At 38.2% G+C, this 20,145-nt stretch overlaps 1 protein-coding gene across 1 annotated transcript in view; it reads left to right on the top strand.

Annotated features, from left to right (window-relative positions):
- The window catches only part of LOC137285065 (bone morphogenetic protein 1-like), a 66,428-nt gene extending 48,649 nt beyond the window's left edge, over positions 1-17,779 (top strand). Inside the window, exons 10-18 of the mRNA XM_067817268.1 lie at positions 698-893; positions 5,268-5,390; positions 6,290-6,450; positions 9,395-9,578; positions 9,785-9,910; positions 11,776-12,117; positions 12,665-12,842; positions 13,532-13,604; positions 14,501-17,779. Coding sequence (XP_067673369.1) covers positions 698-893; positions 5,268-5,390; positions 6,290-6,450; positions 9,395-9,578; positions 9,785-9,910; positions 11,776-12,117; positions 12,665-12,842; positions 13,532-13,604; positions 14,501-14,662 — 1,545 coding nt within the window. The 3' untranslated portion in view covers positions 14,663-17,779. The remainder of the gene's footprint in view (positions 1-697; positions 894-5,267; positions 5,391-6,289; positions 6,451-9,394; positions 9,579-9,784; positions 9,911-11,775; positions 12,118-12,664; positions 12,843-13,531; positions 13,605-14,500) is intronic.
- The last annotated feature ends 2,366 nt before the right edge of the window (positions 17,780-20,145 follow it).

Genomic DNA, 20,145 nt, shown 5'->3' with positions numbered 1-20,145 from the left:
ATAGGCAGATGTTGTTTGTGCTTATGATAAAAAGACATTGAAACATTGTATTCCCAGATCTTCTGTACAAAGCCATTCACTCATCATATATAGAGATTTGTGTCATAAAACCAGTCACTATCTTCAGACGATGTTAAGTAGCGACAATGCTCTAACTCTCATTTGACTTGCTATGGTTTCTTTAACTATCCAGATGTAATAACCAAATGCTGATGTACACCGCTGATCTGACAAACTTGACATGTACCAGTGAGAGGATACTTTGGGCCAGTGGTTTTAGATGCCACAAAACTTGGGTCAAAACTTGTTTTTTGCTGAAGCTATTTTGTACTTTTTTCAATCAGACAATTTTGTTTTGGTCACATCCAGCTCAGGTTTGTCAGTTTCTCTTGAACGTTGGTGTACATGTAAGAATATAAAAAAGCACAGATATAACTTTCATATCACATACAAAATGTCTTCTCCAGTATAGTATACATTTTTCCCCTCAAAACACCAAGCTGTTTAGATGCACAGTTTGTAGCGTGACAACTATTTGTCAACTTAACATTTCAACTTTGGAATACACCTGTGAAGCCACTGGGAAGAGTAGTCAGATTGTTCCATGGTTTAAAAGGCATCTGGCAAATGCAATGAGCTGTATTGTGTGTATGCTTGTGGTTATTGTGTGTTTTATTTTTCTTTCAATTCTTTTCAGATTGAGAATCACGATAACTGTGTATACGACTACCTAGAGGTGCGTGATGGTCACGAGGAGACATCGACCCTCATCGGGAAGTACTGTGGCTACAAGATCCCAGAGGACATTAAGTCAACCAGCAACAAGCTCTATGTCAAGTTTGTGTCCGATGGCTCTGTACAGAAGGCAGGCTTTGCTGCAAGTTTTGTGAAAGGTATTTTGATTTTGTTTTTCACCACGAACAATTTGGTTCAGAAGAACAACACACTTATGATAGGTGCCACCATGTAGCAGGATATGCGCATCATTTCCTGGACATCAGGTATCGTCACTGTTGGAGAGCAATTCATAAACACATGCCCATGATATGGGTGGAATCATACAATGGACACTGATTTTATGGGGGCAGTGGGGTAGCCTAATGATTAAAGCATCCGCTTGTCACTCTGTGTACAATGTGTGAAGCCCGTTTCTAGTACCCCACCGCGATAATACTGGAATATTGCTAATTCTACTCAAAACAATACTCACTCACTCACTCTATCTGCTTTATTGTCATGGAAATAAAGTTGACGTTAAAACATACCTTTCTTTTGATTACAGAAAATATTTTATAATTTAACTGTTGCTATTAAGTGGTCGAGTATTTCCACACCTGCTTCTCCAAGATTGGCAGTAGTTTCCTTTCTAAGCAGGAGGCAGTGATTTAAAAAGGGAGGCAGTGATCAGCTTCCTGGGGAGTATACAACCAAAGTTTCTATATTTTTCAGATTGTGAATTAAAAACTGTTGAGGCTGATGTGACTATGGTGTGACATTTACCCATTCTGCAGCTTCATATTATAGTATCACACATGACCAACAGACAGACCCCCTCCTCTTCCATCGGTTCTGTCAGAACTGACCAGTAGATTAGAATGACATGAGCTAATTGCTCTCCATATCTGTGGATGTGTTAGCCTCATGAGTCGGTAGGGGTTGTATTGATCGGATATCACTACTGGCCCGTGACCCTGTAGACCTCGGCAATGGAAATCCATAGCTCCCTACAAAGGAAAACAGGATGGCTTTTGATAATTGCTGAAATCAATTAATAAGGACGCCAGATACATTATTTGTCCTGTTTGCAAACATGTGTAGAGTTACTGCAGCTAACTTGAAGCGTCTGAAGATCTGTGGCTGAGTAATGCTGTGCTGCCGTGCCGTAGTCCATGTGTTAAGTGCAGCATACCAACAGTATCAGTTGGAGTGAGTGAGTTAATATCTATAGTCATATTGGCAATATTTCAGCATATTTCAGTCACATTTCAGTCAAATAGGGACAGGACTAGGTATAGATAAATAACAGATAAGTTTATGATGGTTAGTGAAATAACTGGATCGTCATGGACTTGATCTTGAACTGGTGCTTCAGTGTCCAGCTTGGAGTTGGAAAAAAGCAAAAGAATTGAGAAAGTTTTTTTTACCATATCAAGGTGTTTCTGAATATTAGTTGTTGTACAAATATATTTTCTAAGTGGGGCAGATCCCATGTTTCAAATCAAGTAACATTATGAAAGTCCGAAATGGACTATGCTTTTGTATATGTCAGAAATGCACTATTACAAGAATTATGGGATTTCATGCTAATCATATACATTGAATTAATTATATGATGACACAAGGGCCTTTGGAAAAATATCTTTGCCGTGTCATTGAAACTTATATTTTTATTTAGTTTTACAGTTTTTATCTATACAAATAAGAAAGGTGACATATGTATTTTGCTTTTTCATTTGAAATTTCTAATTTCACTTAATAAAAAAAACAAATAAAAAAAATAATAGTACATGAAATGGTGCTTCAGTTGGAAAATTTTGTATGGCTCCGATAGAATCATTCAAAATCAGCCTCAAGCAAAGGAGTTGTAATATTGCAAAATTAAACATGCCAGAGAGTGCCTCTGAATAATATCCTCTGGTAAGTTGCGTGCATGAAAGAAGTTATACATGATCAATCACTCTAAATGGTATGTGTGACAGGCTTTCGTAACATACCAAGTTCTTTGAGTACCAGAACTATTTCCTGAAAATGACCGCAGTGCTGTGACTCTTAAAAGTTCACAGCACTAAAACAACTTTGTGGACGAGGGATTAAAAATGAATTTTGTCTGTTTTATCAGCAGTATTCAATAAAACCGAAATGCCCTCAGAGTCTGCTCATTAATTTAAAACAGAGTAATTCACAGACAGTATGACTAGCAAAAAATTCTAATTACAAGCAACAATTCTAATTACAATTAAGAATATTTTGTAACCAACTAGGGAATCAAAAGACTGGGTCTGTTAGGATTCTTATTGCATCAAACATGGTAATTATCAAATGAGAGATATTGTCAAAATTGATCAGCTAAATCAATAGCATGTCACGGTGTCATCTTTGATTGTTTTCAAGCAGACAGAAGCATGGCAAGACTTGATGGTATCGATTCATGAATTTCATAATTCAATGATGACAATAGTTCAGGATGGTCTGGCTGATAGTCTGTATTCTATTCTGTTAATGTTTCACAACATAATTTCAATGCATGATTGAAGTTCATTGATATTTCTGCACTGGAATTTAAAGGAGCAGGAGGCCATTAATAAATTCCTTTGTTATTCTAACTATTCTGCACTCTTAATGAGTGCCTTTCAGTGCTGAAAAAGAATTTTTATTGTCTTATGAGACTTTATTAAGATTAAGTGGATTCATTAATTCATCTCACTATAATGACATTCCTTTTTCTTCCTGAAGGATGTCAATAATTAATTTTGGTCTTTTTACCACAATATTGTTTTGAGGATGGTACCAATTGTGTCAGTGCATTTGGGGTTAATAAAACCATTGTCTTTTAAATTATGTAAAGTGTTTCAAATAGCCATTGTTTGAATAGAATCCTTTGTGTCGCATCATTGAAGTGGAGACAAGGGACATGACTAGCCCAATCGTCTGAGGTGCTGCAGTTCACTGTGAAGAGTTGTATCTCTTGGGAGAAACCTACGACTCCCAATCATCAATCCCCATGATACCCTTGTATCTCAGAAGTAGTAAATATCTCACCTGGGTCTCTTCAGACTTTCCCATGCATCATGAACATGTTGTAATATTACAGAAATACTACTCAAAGAATAGAAGTGTTTTTCTTTTGTACATCTCTTATTGTTTGTGTGGTCTTAAAACTTTTTTCATGAGGGAATTTGGCCTCAGATGAACATTTTGTGAGTTGTGTGATATTGAGAAAGAAACAAGTACATAGATAAGGGATCTTCTTGTATGAATGGAGGTAAAACTTAGAAACTGATGAGCATGTTGTGTGTGTTCAACAATGACAACTTAGTGGAATGAATATACATCACGCTGTCTGGAAAGTAGTCAAATGTAACATTATACATTGTTCACTGGTCACGAGAGGAACATTAACAAACATTGAGGGTACATCAACCCATGGGCCCCGAGGGACCAGTGAGCAACATATTTATCTTAGCGAACACCTCAATGTTAATTTTGAACTGTGTGAAGCACAGGTATCGGATTGTACACTTCAGTCAACCTGTATGAATCAAATGATTCAAATCTTGCATCTTGCTGTTTTTCGCACTGGTATTGTCTTAGTAAAGTCGCCACAGTGTAATTCACCTTCTTAATATTCACAGGTACTACATTTGAAGGCTTTGTCAAAATATATTTATTGAAATGCAAGGCAAGTCTTTTTGTAGCCATCATTTTGCATTCGCAAAACATCAGTAATTTCCATGCATCATGTGTGATTGAATGTTATTTGAGATAAAGAAATACTACCACAAAGTATTGAATGAGTTGCCATTGGTAGCAGGGTACATAGCAATGTACCTCGCTTGTAAATGGGATACATAGAAAATATCAGAAGAGCCCTTAGCCAGTCAGAAAGTGATGTTTATGTGTGAGGTAAGATAAATGCATTTGAGTATGTGATCATGCAAGTGATCAGAGATGATCGTAACTCCCATACGATAACACAGAAATATCACTGTGATAAGTACTACGATCAGGGCCTGTGACTGTTGATAATAGTTCAAATTCACTAACTTTAATTACCACAAAATACCCACAATGAACCCCCGTCCAGTCTGTTATCAGAAAACAGGAAAGTGTACATGGGCTAGACAATGTGAAAACAGTTGTGTTGTTGACCAATCAAATGCAATGGACTTATGCCATTTCTAGTATAAAATTTGAATTCTGTTGAAGCTGTGTAGCAGAATAAGCCTTCAGCAATCCATGCTTGCCATGAAAGGCGACCATGCTTGTTGTAAGAGGCCACTAACGGGATCGGGTGGTCAAGCTGGCTGACTTGGTTGACACATGTTATCGATTCCCAATTGTGCAGATTGATGCACATTTTGCTGATCACTGGCTTGTCTGTTCCAGACTCGATTAGTTACAGAGTGCCGCCAATTAGCTGGAATATTGCTGAGCGCAGCGTAAAACTAAACTCACTCACTCACTCACCAACCCACTCACTCACTCACTCACTCACAGAAAGTCTGAACAGAACTTTCTTTGTAATTACATGTCGCGTTATATTTCAGAATATGATGAGTGTGCCACTGATGTGCATGGCTGTGACCACATCTGTGTGAACACCCTTGGAAGTTTCAAGTGCAAGTGTAGAATTGGCTATGAGCTTCATTCAGATGGGAAGAGATGTGAAGGTGACAATATTTATAGTTTAAATGTCAATTAAGTGTTGACGGATTTAGCTGTATGTTATTATGTCATCAATTTTAATGTCAATCTGTCATAATGATAATTATTGAAATGTCATTATGTATAAATTTGCATGTATTTGTGATGGAAATTTCTTCTCCAGAGTTGTCAATTTTCATAAAACACCTTTGAAATGTACAAATATGTTTGAAAGTAAATTGTTGTAATGTGATAGTGTTGCAATAAGACCAAGCCAACCGTATGCTTCACCAATGCAAATGTCAGTGTCAATTAATAAAATGGTACAGGAAAGGCCAAAATATCACTTAGAACAAAAACAACAAGTGTATGAGCAAATAATCTCATGACACTCATGAAGTGTCAGTTATTGTGTATTTGAAGTTATATATTTAGAACAGGCAGACCTTGAGTTGTCAAGACTAACCAATTATTTAGAAGTGATAAACAGGAAATTTCAAGAATCTGCTATGATTAGTGTATGTATCCTGTTTTTTGTCAATGACAGTTTTTTGTGCAGATGTTTCCAAAACAACCACGTTGTCAGATTGTAAATCAAATATGTAGTTTTCTTTCCAAAAGTTAAAGGGGTGGTAGGCTTTTGTTAATAAGGTTGGATCAAGATCTTTTTGAAGAAAACAAAACATATGCCATTCTATCAACGTGAATTTTGATATATAACCTGAGCATTTTGTAATATTTTTACACAGAGTTCTTGATAATAGACCATTAAACATTTGTTGAGAAAAGCTAATGTCATTATGCACATATTGAGTGTTATGGTGCCGTTTTGATGTCCTTGCAACTTCAAAATATTTGTGGCTACTTTTAATGTATATCTTTTCTGAAAGTGTTAATCTGTCAGTGTGCATTGTGTGTGTTACAGATGCATGTGGAGGTTACATCGACCAGGAGAATGGCACCATCCAAAGTCCGTCATTCCCAGAACTATATCCCCCCAACAAGAACTGTGTGTGGCAGATCGTGGCACCGGAGCAGTACCGAATCATGCTCAACTTCTCCCACTTTGATCTTGAAGGAAACAACGTAGGTTTTATAACCATGCAATTCTGTCAGAGCACACACCAAATTATACCACTGTTTTCAAAATGACATAAATGGCATCAACTTGTAAATTTGGAAAAATATACAGGGTCATGATACAATAGGAATGGACCTCAAAAAGACATAACATAAATCAAATATATACTCACTATACTCAGGGTCCTTGGGCCACCATAATTCACAATTTATTGTTAATAACATAAAGGAAACAGTGTCCACTGTAATTGTTGTATGGATATGTATTTCTAGGTAACGTCAATATCACGAGCTAACACATTAGATTATTGTACAAGGCAAGTTTATAATGTCAAAGTATGGTTTGTGTCAACAGTAATGTCAATAGTATCAAGATGCCTCGATACTGACTAAGTAGAACTTCCACACAAACAGATGTATGAATTGCCATACAAAATTAAAATTTAAAAGGGAAATAACCATTCAGTGATACAGATGAATGAAGTTGACAAGCATTGATTTCACTGGGACATAATTAATATCACTACCTTGATGAGTCAGTGGTCAAACTGATCTGCTGGAAGTCAGGCATAACACGCACATTCCAGCTGACATCTTAAACCAGTCACTACAGCCTCTGCATAATTAAAGTGATGGGGTATATTTGTTTGGCAAGAAACACTGGCACTTTTATCTGTGGTTCTCTGTTCTATCATCTATGTTAACACTGAAGCTTATAAATATTGATTTGGTGGGTTTTGATGAAGAATTCTTGATAGTTGTAGTTTTTAAAAAAATCAATATGTTTGAATTAAACATTCAGAGATTAAAATGTGATCTTTAATGCTTAAATGCAGCATGTAGAAAGAACTGATTTAAATAAGACACTGAAACACTGGTGGTTCAAAATCATATAGGGTGGGGGCGGTGGGGTAACCTAGTGGTTAAAGCGTTCGCTCACCACGCCGAAGACCTGGGTTCGATTCCCCACATGGGTACAATGTGTTAGGCCAATTTGCTGGTGTCCACCACCATGATATCGCTGGAATATTGCTAAAAGCGTAAAACCAAACGTAAAACCAAACTCACTCACTCATATAGGGTGGAGAGGGAGCCTTAGTGATGAAAGCATTTACTTATCACTCCAAAGATCCTAGTTCAATTCCCTACATGGGTACAATATGTAAATCCCATTTTAGGTAACCCATGAAGGTAGGTCTTAACAACCCATTCTTGCCATATAAGGCGACTATGCTTGTCATAAGAGGCGACTAACAGGATTGGGTGGTCAGGCTTGCTGACTTGGTTAACACATGTCATTGGGTCTCAGTTGTGCAGATCTATACTCATGTTGTTGGTCACTGGGTTGTCTGGTTCGGACAGCCACCATATTTACAGACAGCCAGCTGGAATATTGCTGAGTGCAGCATCAAACAACTCTGTCCATTTCAGGTGTTCCGTGAAAGTGCTGGAATATTGCTAAAACGAATATTCAGCACATGTCCCTCCCTCACTCACTCACTTACTCAATCAAGACAGTCGGAGGGAAGTATTCCTTTCAACACTGCCTACTTTTGAAAATGTCACAGTGAAATTTCCTTTGTTTATGACATTAACTATAAAGACAGGGGGACACTGGTATAAGGATGTATGAAATATCACATAACAGAAGTTAGTATAATATCTTTCCATCTTTAACTGAACTGAAATAACTGAAAATGCTGTTTTGGATGCCGCTATCTAAATTCTGCAGGCAGAAAAAGGAATTTTTTGCTGTAATGAACTGCTTAGTATACGAGGACCATTTATAATTTTCCAGTCTTCATTATCCACTAAAGCTGTAAGTGTTAAAGGTTTCACCTCTCTCAAAATTTGAAAAACTCAATAGCCTTGGCTAGGATTATTAAATTATCTTTAATGTAGGGTTGGGTGAGAGTTGGGTTGCTCTGACCCTGGCTAAGCATTAAGCAGGAGCTGTAGGTGGAAACCTTCTGAATGTCTGTGACATGATGACTCTCTGCAGCTCCCACACAGACACTGAATTACTGTTCTGAGTGTCATCACTCATGAGTCATCTTCTAAATGTCCATATAACTACAGAAACATACCACCATCACAAAACGAGACGCCTGGTGTTGAGTATAATGGCCAGTTTAATGCCAAACAACTGGGTTTGTGAAGTCAACAGTGATAATGTCAGAAGAGCTTGACATTAAACAGTTTCTATTTCAAACATGTAATGATGACATAACTGAATCTCCGCTCGACAAAACATGCATGCTGGTTATTACCAAAGCAGATCTGCTGCTTACATGGATTACGTCAAAAAGTCAAGGTTTATTTTGCAAAATAAGATTTACCAGCTCAATAACATTACTGAATCATTACGTGTACCCTAGTGTGTACTTGTCTGACCGATGGTGTTGTTGCTGTTGAACACAGATACCAGGGTTAAGGAGAGGTGAATTAGATCAATAGGTACAACGTTTGCTTTTCACACACAGCTAGGTTTCACGGTTAGGGTTGAGGATCGTATCTTGTTACAGTGGCATGCATGGATGTGCTACCTGCAGTTGGCATTCATATAAGCTAGGAAATCTGACCAAATGGTCACACCATTGCCCACTAGTTGGCCTGGTCCCAAGTACGTGGTTCTAGGGTTGTACACATGATCTCTTAAGCAGATTCTGAGTGGAAGTGTATCCCCAGCAACCTGTCCGTGTCATGAAAGATGACTTATTGTGCAGGTGGTCTTGTTGATTGTGTTGAGTGCATGTCATCATACCCCAACACAAGAATCCTTGCTCATGATATCGATCACTAGATTTTTGGGTTCAGACTTTATCAAATTAGACATCATCACATGGTTTGAAAGTTACCTAGTACAGTGTTAATCAAGAAAACAGCTGATAGATGTTGCTATCTCAGTATGAAATGGACTGCCTGTTCAGGTCCAATGTCTGTGTTCCAGCGTGACTGTGAGTACGACTCTGTTCGGGTCAGCAGTGGAGTGGGCAAAGATTCCAAACTCCACGGGGTCTATTGCGGCGCCTCACTACCCACTGCAGTCACCTCCGAGGTCAACACGTTGAGGATAGAGTTCAACTCTGACAACTCAGTACAAAAGTCTGGTTTCAAAGCCAACTTCATGACAGGTAAGTGATCAGGTGGTCAGATTCGCCGACTTGGTTGACACATGTTATCAGTTCCCAGTTGCACAGATCAATGCTCATGCTGTTGATCATTGGATTGTCTGGTCGATTATTTGTTTATTTTATGTTCTGCTGTCTTATAGCTGGAATATTCCTGAGTGTGGTGTAAAACTAAACTCATTCACTGACTCACTGATGTTTATCTGCAGATAAGGATGAGTGTGCAGTGGACAATGGAGGGTGCCAGCACATCTGCAAGAACACAGTAGGTTCTTACAAGTGTGCCTGCTACAATGGCTTCACACTGCATGAAAACCAGCATGACTGTAAAGAAGGTGAGTGATCCCAATGAGGTTTTGTTACAAGAAGTACCAATGTTCTTTGTGCATACTGCACAAGAATTGTGTCACTAAGCTGCCCGAGTTTCCAGGTCTGAGTTTGAATCTCAGAAAATGATTTAGAATATGCACCATATGCCTGTGGCCTGAGTGAGTGCTGAAATAATGATGCACCCCGCAAACCACAAAAATATTATTCTTGATCTGACATCCTGGTTTGAAAGTCATACTTCACTTGGTGTGTAACACCCTAAGCTGTACCTTGGAACCACTGTTTATGTGGATTTGAATCCATAAACATTAAACTAAAATCTGTTACTTAAAATTATTTTATGGTAAACTGTAAAACATGGACACTGTGTTGATTCAAACTATGGGGAATTTGCAATGCTTTTCTAAATCAAAAGACCTTTGAGTGATTGAGTTTCACTTTACTGCAATACACTGGGCAACCCAGCCCCGTTTTTAAATGTCATAAGAAAATGTTTTACCAAATCGTACTCCTGGAAATTGCCTTCAAGGAAAACATCCTGCCTTTGGATTCATTTAGCATTCCAACATATCATCCATGTAAGCAAAAGAATGTTTTCATCCCATCGCTGCTGATGTAACATGTACTTTTGTAGATACATGGCACGAAACATGTAAATTGCATTAAACCTTACTCAGCTAACCAGTATCAGTCATGCTGAAAATGGCAATCTGGTTTTCCTGTATATCACAGGAATAACTAACTTTGATGTGAAATTAACATGTGTCTATTGCATAGGGTTAAGTGAAACAGATTTACGACTTGGTAGCAGACATGGCGTAAACTTTTTTTTTCAGACTGATTTTAAATATGTTTTCAGTCCTGATTATTTAAGAGCTTCAAGAGTATCAGAACTGGACGTCTACAGATGTATCATGTTGAGAGATAGTATCATAAATCTTACATCTTCATCAGTAAGATTGTATTTTTCTGATTTGACATTTTTTTAAAAAAGCTGCTTTGAAGTATGTAAAAATTAATATTTTATATTAACATATCAGTAACTTGAGATTGTAGCATGTAACAAGATGTAGAGTCGGTGTGATGTAGAAACACACTAAAAAACTTACAGACTAGAGGTCATTCAGTTTAAGATATTGCTTTACAATGCTTTCCGAAAAAATATTTTGTGTACATCAATGTTAAGAACAAAAGAAAGCAACATTTAACTTTAAGACATGAGCAGCAGCAATGAAACTAAATGCATAGTCAACATTATTTATAAGACAAACATCTAAAATGAACATACTAAGTAAATAATGTTTAAGACTTGTTTAAAAAGGATATTCAATCTGGTATAAAAGAGTGTTCTCTTTGACTTTACATTTGGTAAAAGATGCCTTGAGCCTGAATTAAAAGTGTATAACAAGGGTTTAAAACATGGCTTGGTCATGTAAAATATGACAGAAAGTTTGAAAACATGTGACATGTACAGGGTGTCTTAACTATCAAAGTTACAACAAGCCATCCATCATAATTGTCAGTTCTACTCACAAGCTTTAGCATTAACCTTATTTCAGGTTATTGAGATGTGTGACACACACAGAGGATATCGAGGGATATCAATCACTGAACCTCCTTATCATTTAAATAACTGCAGACTAATTCCAAGAATGTATCCCTTAAATTGTACAGTGGGAATTCTAGGAACACTCTAGGTCTGTCAGATGTAATGATCAAACCCATGGTGAATCAAACAATGAGAAGGCTATTCAGAAGAGAAACAAACATTTATCCTCCAAACACTCTTAGGTCAGAAAACATCCCTCATTTTCTCTTCAGTAGGAACTCTACATAGTCAACACCCAATGTTTTCCGCCTTGATTGACAGGTGGCTGTCAACATGAGATCTCTGACCCCTATGGTGAAATCAGCAGCCCGAACTGGCCCAACTTCTACCCTAGTCGCAAAGACTGTGTGTGGCATTTCACAACAAAACCAGGTCATCGAATTAAGCTCACCTTCCACGACTTTGAGCTGGAGCCCCATCAGGAGTGTACCTATGACCACATTATCGTGTTCGACGGAGACGACAACAGCGCCAGAAGTCTGGGTAAATTCTGTGGGAGTAAACAACCCGATCCGATCACCTCCAGTGGGAATAGGATGTACATGGTGTTCTACTCGGATGCCTCAGTACAACGCAAGGGATTCCATGCTGAACATGAATCAGGTGAGACAAGCCTCCAGCTTTGTTTCGATGAGCTGTTAATGTTGGGTGTTGATTTGCAGAAAACATTTTCAGGATGGATTAACGATTTTATTTTAAACAGCTCGGAATTGATGGTTTGCATTTCAGGAAAAGCATAACTTGTCCTATTTTTGTAATTTTATGATGGGTTGGTCTGCATAAACTGCATCTTCTGAAGACTTGTCTTGAAAAATCCAGATGGTTTATATTTGTTTTCCTTGCATGCATTCGTCCATTCCATACGCAATCCAATCCTTTATGATGCAAAGGGAGGTAATCATGATCAGGTATCTCTCAGTACAGTCGACTACCATTTAAGACAAACACCTCAATCAACACATAGCAAATTTAATAAATATTTGGGATTTTTACATATCATATATATATGTATTTTATGAAACAGTCCAGTTGATTAAAAGACAGATTTGATTGATTTAGGAAGTGTTGTTTGATAAACCATAGTACAATATAGGGATGTTGGTTGTCTCAGTTACACAAGTGAATAACCAGTCTACTCCTTCTCTTGTAGTTTGTGGCGGTCACCTTGTTGCTACCAAAAACAATCAGAACCTGTTCTCTCATGCCAAATATGGTGACCAGCACTATGACAACAGGGAGGAATGTGAGTGGACGATACAGGCCAGGGAGGGGTATCACATCAGGTTCCACTTTGTGGAGTTCGAGGTGGAAGAGGAGACAGATTGTGGGTAAGGAGAAGAGAGGATGGGGATTTAGGGAGAAGAGGGGATGGGGATGGGGATTTAAGGAGGTTCACAGGGCCATGGTCCGTCAGGGAATGTTCACTGGGTAGAGGCTCATTTGGGAAGAGATTTTCTACGAGGCTTATGTGAAGAAGAGGCTCATAATCTGGAGGCTAATTGGGGAAGAAAATCACTTGAGGTTCATGGCAGAAAGAGTTTCATGACGTGGAAATTTTATTGAAGGACAGAATCACTAGGTGGTGGCTCATAGGAGGAAGAAGCTCATGGGGTAGAGGCTAACTGGGGAAGAGAGTCACTAGAAGGAGGCTCATGGGAAGAAGAGTTTCATGAGGTAGAGGTTTACTGGGGGAAGAGAATCCGCAGGAAGGGTCTCATGGGAGGTGGAGGCTAATTGAGACAGAGAATCATTAGGAGGCTCATCCGAATAAGAGGCTCCGTGGAAGAGGCTCATCAGGGAGAATGGTCATCAGGATGAGGTTAATGGCCAAGGGAGGTTTACAGAGAGAGTCTTTTCTGGGAACTAGGATGTATGGAGAGATGTAATATAATGTTACAGGATGAGAGGCTCATGTGAGAAAGCTTGCATTGAGAATGTGATTTGCTGGATCATATATGATGTCTATATGTGTCTGTGTGCAATCTACTGCAGTCTAATGATTGAGTTTGTCTTTCAGATATGACTCCATTGAGGTGTTTGATGGTGCCCACGACACAAGCCCCACCCTGGGCAGATACTGTGGCGCTACAGTGAGTCAACATTTCTTTCTGAAATACCCTACATTTAGTTGAAGAAACAAAAGAAATGAATAAGACCACTGTTTACACTTAATCCACTCAATATGTAGAAACCCAACATGTGACCAGCCTGGGCATGGCTTGTTTTATAGTTGCTGATTATGACGTGATGACCTTTACAGCACAATGCTTGTTGGGGCACACTACAGTGACCTTGCAGGTCCTTTGTGTTGGGAGGAAGACATGGCTACTGGCTAGATAGCTTGCAAATGTCTGCAAACTTATCCATTCTGGGTTATCATCTTGGGTGATTGGTTCTCTATTATAAGGGTTGGTAGGTCCGAGGTTTGTTGTACACTCACAAACTGTAAGGAAATACATTTTCCTAATGATGGACATGTTTTTAATGAACCTCTCATGAAATTGCACATTTTTCACACATCATACATGTACGTATGTATTTCACTTATTCAATCCTCTCCATGTCCATTTTTGGTTGACCTCCTTGACTGGCCCTTAAACCTGATCTATGTGTTTCTTAAGTAAGCAGTAACAGATACTGATTGATGGAGGACTACCAAGATGTTTCTGAAGTACTATGAAATAAAGAATTAAAACAATTAGTTATGGAGGTGTAAACTGAAGCTATACCATTTTACTAGAATGTAAACTGAAGCTATACCATTTTACTAGCATGTATTCACTCTTACAATTTACCTGAAGTGTGTAGAGGTCCACCCGTTAAACAATTCACTCATCATATAGAGCATCAGATCCCAGCATCAGTATGGTGTGTGAAACCCATTTCTTCTTTTAGTGCATTTTGCTGAAACATTTCTTAAAACAGCATAACGCCCAGCTCATTCTTGCACTATATATTTTAAGTTTTTATGCAAATTATTTTTCAGATCCCAGATGACATAATGTCATCAGGAGAGACGCTGATGATTCGTTTCAAGTCAGATGATACGCTCAACTCGAAGGGTTTCTATGGAACATACAGGCTGGAGGATAACTCGAACACACAGACGTTTGAGACTGTCAAGGAGTTGGAAACAGAGTTCCAGTGAGCCAGGAACTGAAATAGTTCACCAACAAATTCTTGCCAGATCGGCGCAAGCCTCGGCACCATCTTCCACCATCGTCATGGCAACAACACAACAGCTGATATTACCAAAATAGGGCAGGGTTGGTGTCACGGGTTGTCATGATGAAGAAGACAAACTGTTTCTTCATGGATGTTCAGTGCTAGCCATTTTAAGAGTGGAATCAAAATAATGGAACAGTAAGTTCCAAAACTATAGATTCAGAGATGTGCGTCATTTAGAGTGTATGAATATTCATATGTGTTGTTTGTTGATCTGGGTTCTTGGCTAGACAAACAGTCTTGCCGCCTGATTGGTTTAAAATTGGGACATACTCAGACGCTCTCGTATAATACTCAAACACGCCTGCAGTTGGTGACGAAATGGAGGGAGAAGAATTAAACAGGACTTCAGTTTAAGCAGAAGAGTGCTGTGAGAGTATGTTTATAGCTCAATACCTTTGTATATTGTCATCTGTATTTGTTATTGATGTTACTATGGTTACTATGTACATAACATCGGAACTGCTACCTGTGAAAGTCGTCACTGCTTCTGAACCAGGAATTTGGTTTACACAATTTGTACACAGGCCTTTCGCTTGAAATGAGTTCTGTGATTGCAGAGTTTTTGTGTGGATACAATGTTTGATTCTCACCAGAAAAAAAACTTGCTTTTGATCAAGCCAGATTCGGAACAAGTTATTTAGATGTTAAAAAGAAAATGCATCAAATGTTTATGTCACTGTGACCTGACTTTCATGGAATGGCAAACATGTAAATAGTAGGTGTTAACAAGAAGCCTTCTAATACAAACATTCAATGAAACTTTAGCTGCGTATGATGAGAAATTATACAAAAATCTCATTTATATTCATTTTGTGAAGATACATTAATGAAATTTTGATATTTTGAAAAACTTGCTCGCATGTCTTTTCTAAAACGTAATAAGCAATGATGCTTTTGTGAAAAAAAGAAACAAATAGTTAAAGTGTTAGAGTCCAGCTCAACACATTGATGGAAAGCAAATGTCATGTTTTTCTGAAAACTGGCAAATATTGTTTGACATTGAAAAGGTTTGAATTTAACATTGGATGATTTTTGTATTAATAAGGCTTATTGTTAGTGTGTTGTGCAATTTTGTGTTTTCTGAGCATAATTTAGTATTTGACCAGCTCACTATCTCTATAGTATGTGAGCATTAATAATATGGTGCTTGCAGAGTCCACAGCAAACAGGTTTATCATTTAACTCATTTGAATGTTGTTGATGTTTTAGTATCTGTTTAACAGCAGCAGTCAGATTTTAATCTAAAAACCTGACATGATTTTAGATATTTTCTGAAAGTGTGATATTTATGTTAGTGCTTTGTAAACATTTAGTGACTTGTCACATTAATTAAATGTGGGAACTAGAATGTAATGTAATGTTTTATGAATATGTTAAAGCTGTTTTATTACAAGTAATGTAACACAAAACATTTTTAAATTCATTTTGTGAATTTGAAAAATTTTATTGATGTAAATCAAATTTTTAAAGGCCAAAACTTTGAAATGGAGAACATGCTCCTATTCTACATCCTCTAATGTTTATATATTTTGATATTTGACGTTGACTTATTTCAGTCTCTGTACAGAAGGAATTCAAGTCAGAAATAATATCACTGTATTCAACTCAAGCAGGCAGGGCCTATCAGTTAAAAAAGGAATAAAACAACAACAAAAAATAACTTAATTGTAAACAGTCTGAGTACAGGGGTCTTCACATCACATTCATGTACTCTGTAGATACACTGCATGATGTAAAAAACAAAAAAGTGTTAGTTGGACAGTTATCTCGGGGTACAGGCAAGATTGGATCCAGCTTTGGGGGAAAAGTATGCTTGTGATTGGAAATTCCAGTTTGTGAAAGGATATCACCAAATGAGATAACTGTCTGTATACACTTAGTATAACCAGTTAACTACAAACTGAAAATGACTCCTGAGTCAGTCTTTGACACCAGTTGGAATGGGATTCAAGCGGTGGAGCTGTGAAAAAGGATTTAAATCGGTGTGTTCTTTATAATTGTGCATGGGTAGAAACATGATGTGGACAACTACTTTGTGGGCATTAGCTGTGATAATTGTATCAGTCGCTATACATCCATAATATCAAAATCAAAATCATTTATAGTCAGCTGATACAGTTACCACAGCTTCACTTGCACGTAATCCCCAAACAGATGAGTAGGGATTGTTTGAATTTAGGAGGTGGTGGGCTAGCAGTTAGGTGTTAGCTCAGCACACCTGGTTCAATTCAGTTTTCCAGAGTGCCATCCATTCTTACTCTACCCATGGAAATACAACTGGAGATATTTCAACATGGCATAATACCATGGTTACTCACTTGTTCCACAAGAATATTATGGGGCATTAAGTATTATCTTGTTCGTTCATTAACCTCCAAAATACCTTTCTCATTTTCTAAACGGCATCAGTGATGGAGATGTAGTTTGTTAGTGATGATTAGTCTGAGGTCACATCTTTAGGAACGTCACTGGAATCAGTTTCCCAAAGTGATAGCACAATGCCCATGGTCTTTGTTAGAGAATGAGAATTGTGATAGCCTTTGGAATAAGATGGGTTTGAACTGTGGTTCCTATGACTGTGGTAATGCTCTGTCAGAGAATGGTAATTGTGACTGTCTTAGCACAAAGATTGCCTTAGGATGTGCTTCACAAAGACATCATAGGCTATCGTAATGGTCGAGACAGTCATAGTGATATCTCTGTGAGATGGACACCCCTGTAATGATATTGATATGATGCTCTTTTACCCAAGTCCGTGATACGCCTTCTCCCACCTCCATTGTGCTGATGTACATTAATTTTAGTCAGGGATGTAGCTCTACGGCAGTGCTGTTGTCTGTGAGTGTTGTTTCATGTTGTTAGGGAAGCCTGGTTTCTATTGGTTGTTGTACCATATGATTAATGTAGCAAGTTTTGTGATGGCAGATCATTTTTAGACTACCAGTCTTTGTTTTACATTTGAAGCACTTTTGGATGTGAATTTACAGTTTAAAAAAGTCGTATTTGATACCATCAATAAAACATGTACAGCGTTTTACATGTGGTGTTGTGTTTCAATAATTTTGTGTTACCTCCTCCTTGGTGTAGTGGAAGCAGTTGCGGTACAGAGAGGGGATGGTCAGAGGTTAGACCCTGCGTCCAAGTTAAAAAATGACACTAAAAGATGTGGACAATACCTTGCCTACTGCTCAGCAGGAAGGAGGAGAGAGGACAGAGGCTTGTTGGCAGCGTGTCTCCCAAAACAGTGTTTTAGTGTGGTATCTGTACTGAATGCAAAAAGAGTGAGTGAGTTTAGTTTTACGACGCACTCAGCAACATTCCAGCTTTATGGCGGTGGCCTGTAAATAATCGAGTGTGGACCTGAGAATCCAGCATGAGCATCGATCTGCTCAAATGGGAACCGATGACATGTGTCAACCAAGTCAGCCAGTCTGACCACCTAATCCCGATAGTTGTTTCTTGTGACATAGGCGCCTTTTATGGTTGCTGAAGGCCTATTCTACCCCTGACCCTCATGAGTTGAAAGGAAAAAGAAATGTAATATTGGAAATGACATTTAAGTATCAGTAGAGAATTTGAACCAATATTTTTTTTTTAAAAACACTGGCAGTCAAGTTTGAGGGAAACATGAATCGTGGTCAGATAGCCTGGTTTGCCCAGTAAAGTATTTTCTTAGATTGAGGTTAGAACTTTTTTGGTTTGTGGAAAGGGAAGAGATTGAACAAACACAACATTGAAATCAGGATGCATATGCATCATGCATGCATTCATGCAAGAATTGCCAACACTAATGGTAATTGTTCACTTGTTATCTGAACTCAGCACCTCTATGTAACTGCAAGAAGCCACTGGACATCTAGACACTGGTCAACATCAACAGAACGTCTTGGACAGCGATACAAAATCACCAACATCACGGATGACTTTTCAAGTTGTTGTCAACCCCATGTACAGGTTCAGATACTCTGATCCTTAAACATCATTTCCAATAGTATGTTTCTTTAGCCTTTTGGTATATATTATTCCAATGTTAGTAAGCTGTGTCAGCTAATGTGATCTGTAAGCCTGATACAATGCAGAACTAAACATTTACCACTTAGGTGAAACAATGAAGCACAGTTTTGTTGCTTACAACCCCCGAAACATATTGGAGTCCGCCTGGATCCAAACCCAAATCTGCAATGCTTATTGAAAATACAGTATGGTATCTCAGTGGGCTAACACTATAGAAATGACTTCAGTCCACACATACAAATGTTAGTGTCATAAACACTATGTTAATCCTGGTTAATCACATCTTCAAAGTGTATAAATGGAAGAAGACATAAATATGTGCAAGTCTTTCAAGAAGACAACAAGCTCATTGACTTGCACTCATATTAGGGACTTTTGGGAATGGGTGGGTGATGATGACTTGGGGATGGGTGGGTGGGGGGTCACCTATTTTGTTAAAAAAAATATTTCGAAAGCATGCTTAAGAATTGGGGGAGGGGTATAGGCATTGATTTTGTGCATGGTATAGGAGGTCATTCACGAGTGTGATGGGATAAGGCCATTTGGATCAGCATTGAGGCTGCGTCACATCATGCTAGACGTGAACGAGGGAGGTGACACAGCATTGACATGTAACACTTTGTTGATGACATGAGCAGGGACAGGTGGGGTGCTCACAACCCAAGCAACAGTATTTGCTTGAACAGTTACAGAAAAATTTCAGTCACATGACAAGTATATTTTTCTTATAGGTATTACATCCTTACCTCTAAACATAAAAAATGGTACCCTTGTAAGAACTGGCATAATGGTTTTCATCTGTGATTCTTCTTTCATAGGACAAATTCTGATGTTTAGTATATAAGTGAGTTTAGTTTTTCACAGCTTTTAGCAACATTCACGCAATATCATGGCAGGGGACACCAGAAATGGGCTTTACAATAAATGTGAAAGTCCCAGGCAGTTAGCATGTAAGATGTCTGAAAAGTTGGGGCTCCTTGCGAATAATCCCTGATCACCCTTTGGACAAGATCTGCCAGGTCCAAGATGCAAGATACGTGATGACAGGAACGTTTAGTGTAGTTGAAGGGGGATAACTCTTCTTTGCACAATATATTCATGTTCAGTGCAGCAAAAGCCAGCAAGATAGATCACATATTGCATCATGAATTTCTACTGTTGGCTCCAAAGAAAGCCTACTTCCATAAAACTGATCTGACATAGCACCATGTTTTTCTCTTTATCATTGCTTAACTTGTGACGCTGTAATATGTTTACTGAACCATGTAGCAGGCTGGATGAAGACAGACCAAATGTCTGTCAATATTGGGTGCTTCAATGAGTAATATTTGTTTAGACATGGCAACATCTGATCAAGTACTGTTCAAGTAGGTAATGGTCTACGGATCC

The sequence above is a fragment of the Haliotis asinina genome, chromosome 5 (genome assembly GCF_037392515.1).
Source record: "Haliotis asinina isolate JCU_RB_2024 chromosome 5, JCU_Hal_asi_v2, whole genome shotgun sequence".
Lineage (NCBI taxonomy): Eukaryota > Metazoa > Mollusca > Gastropoda > Lepetellida > Haliotidae > Haliotis > Haliotis asinina.
The sequence above is the reverse complement of the archived record's forward strand: the minus strand, read 5'-3'. Positions and strand labels throughout refer to the sequence as shown.